The sequence below is a fragment of the Monoraphidium neglectum genome (assembly GCF_000611645.1).
Source record: "Monoraphidium neglectum strain SAG 48.87 unplaced genomic scaffold scaffold04376, whole genome shotgun sequence".
Lineage (NCBI taxonomy): Eukaryota > Viridiplantae > Chlorophyta > Chlorophyceae > Sphaeropleales > Selenastraceae > Monoraphidium > Monoraphidium neglectum.
Genome location: NW_014009253.1, coordinates 1 through 2,142, shown reverse-complemented (window position 1 = coordinate 2,142; position 2,142 = coordinate 1). Strand labels below are relative to the sequence as shown.

General features: G+C 63.8%; 1 protein-coding gene across 1 annotated transcript in view; it reads left to right on the top strand.

Moving 5' to 3' along the window:
* MNEG_14279 (protein phosphatase 2 (formerly 2A),catalytic subunit) overlaps positions 1 to 2,014 on the top strand; it is a gene marked incomplete at both ends in the record, with an annotated part of 3,054 nt that extends 1,040 nt beyond the window's left edge. The window contains 7 exons of the mRNA XM_014037249.1: positions 66 to 174; positions 553 to 647; positions 766 to 828; positions 1,045 to 1,101; positions 1,295 to 1,367; positions 1,577 to 1,647; positions 1,886 to 2,014. Coding sequence (XP_013892703.1) covers positions 66 to 174; positions 553 to 647; positions 766 to 828; positions 1,045 to 1,101; positions 1,295 to 1,367; positions 1,577 to 1,647; positions 1,886 to 2,014 — 597 coding nt within the window. The remainder of the gene's footprint in view (positions 1 to 65; positions 175 to 552; positions 648 to 765; positions 829 to 1,044; positions 1,102 to 1,294; positions 1,368 to 1,576; positions 1,648 to 1,885) is intronic.
* Positions 2,015 to 2,142: the final 128 nt, after the last annotated feature.

Below are 2,142 nucleotides of genomic sequence, written 5' to 3'. Positions count from 1 at the left end.
CCCCCCCCCCCCCCCCCCCGCGGTGTGCACGTTTGGTTCGGCTGCCCGTGCATGGTCCTGCGCAGGAGCTGCTGCAGCAGGAGCCCAATGTGACGCACGTGAAGGCGCCTGTGGTAGTGGTGGGCGACACCCACGGCCAGTTCCACGACTTACTCGAGATATTCAAGATTGCGGGTGGGCGCAGGGGCGGATCCTGTGGAGGCGAAGGCGCAGACTGCCTTGCTGAAGTAGGGCCAATTGTGGCGGCGGTGCGGGCGTACGTGGAGTTACGGTGCCCGTTTTGCATCCCTCGGGAAGGTCTCATCGTGTTGTGTCGCCTTTGCGGCTCATGCTCACCCCTTGCCCTGCCAACAGCCAACCCGTGCTCGCTTTGTCCTCCAAAAGCGCCCATATATCCATGCACACATGCTTCTCCCCCCCCCTCTTTCTTCCTTACCATCCCCTTTGAACACATATTCATGCACGCACATGCACCCATAAATACACACACACATACACTGCACATGCACGATTTGCACTCTCACACACACATACACACACACACACTGCCAGGGCGGGCGCCTGACACCAATTATTTGTTTCTGGGGGACTATGTGGACCGCGGATACTACAGCGTGGAGACGGTCTGCATGGTCATAGCACTGAAGGTGTGGGGGTGGAACGGCCATGACGCGGGATCGGGCCTGGAGGGCGCTGGGCAACCATCCGCTGGGCCGTGGGCCGTGCCACTGCCACTGCCTAAGCCCCTTGTTGCGGCGCATGCAGGTGCGGTGGCCGCAGCGCGTTGTCATCATCCGCGGCAACCACGAGAGCCGGCAGATCACACAGGTGAGGGGGCTGGGCATGCAAGGCGGGTTATGCATCTATGGTTCTGCGCAGCCGGCAACACTCGTTCCTGTGATGGTTTAGCCCCGCCTGGTTGATGCCGCCATGGTGGACGGCTGGCTGGCTGGCTGGTTGGTTGGCTGGCTGGTTGGAAGCTTTGTTGTGGGGTCAACCCACAGGCGCAACATGCGGCCCGCACCCGCGGCATGCGACCGCCAGGTGTACGGCTTTTACGAGGAGTGCCTGCGGAAATACGGCAGCCCGCGGATATGGCAGGTGGGGGTCCTGAAGCCGTTCCTTGCAGCACGGCCAAAGGACTGCCTCTCCCTGCAGGAGGCTGCAGTGCGCACGCCTGGCGGTGGTCACGAGCCTGTTGCACGCCCGCTTTTGGTTACCCTGCACCACGCAACACACCTCTCAACCTTACCGTACGTTTCGTCCCCACTCATACATGCACCACTGGCCCTAGGTGCTGACCGACCTGTTTGACAGTCTGCCCCTGGCGGCCGTGATTGAGAACCAGCTCTTCTGCCCCCACGCCGGTGAGCAGCAGGCACGGCGCGCCGCTCAGCACGTGGCGACACACACTTGCACCTCGCTTCGACGCGCCGCGCATCACAACACTGCAAGCTCCGCGCTTTCACGACGCCGGGGGGTTTGTGCCTTCCACCAGGACTGCGCAGCAGAGCCGGCAGCGACCCTCGGCTGCTCTGCGTGCTAGGCGCTCTCGCACCTTGCGCCACGCCCGCAGGCCTGTCGCCCCAGATGGACACGGTGGACCAGATCAACGGCCTCAGCAGATTCGAAGAGGTGCCCCACGAGGTGCGGACCCAGCTGCGCAAAAACGGCAGCTGCAGCCAGGGCAAACGCGGCGGCCTATGCCCCGCGCCAGCCGGCCGGTCAGACCCTCCCCCATTTACCATCATGCGTCTGCAGGTGTGCATGCTCCGTGCTCCTCTGCATGCATGGCTCCTCACACCAGTTTCCTTCTGACCAGCCATTTGCTTCCTCATGCAGCTGGGCCGCCATGCTCCCTCACCCCGCCAAACAACCCTTCCAGGGCCCCATGTGCGACCTGCTGTGGAGCGACCCCGACGACCGCATGGGCTGGGGCATCTCGCCGCGAGGCGCGGGGTACACCTACGGCCAGGTGCGCGGCGCACGCGCGCTGCCGAGGGGTTGGTCATGAGGCAGGCGGTCGGTCGGCTGATTGTGTGATGCACGCTTCGGCCACAGCGCCATGATCACTTGGCAGCACAGCCCTCGTACACATCCAGCTTCCTCTCAATTTCTGGGCCGCGCCGCTCTCCCCTACCC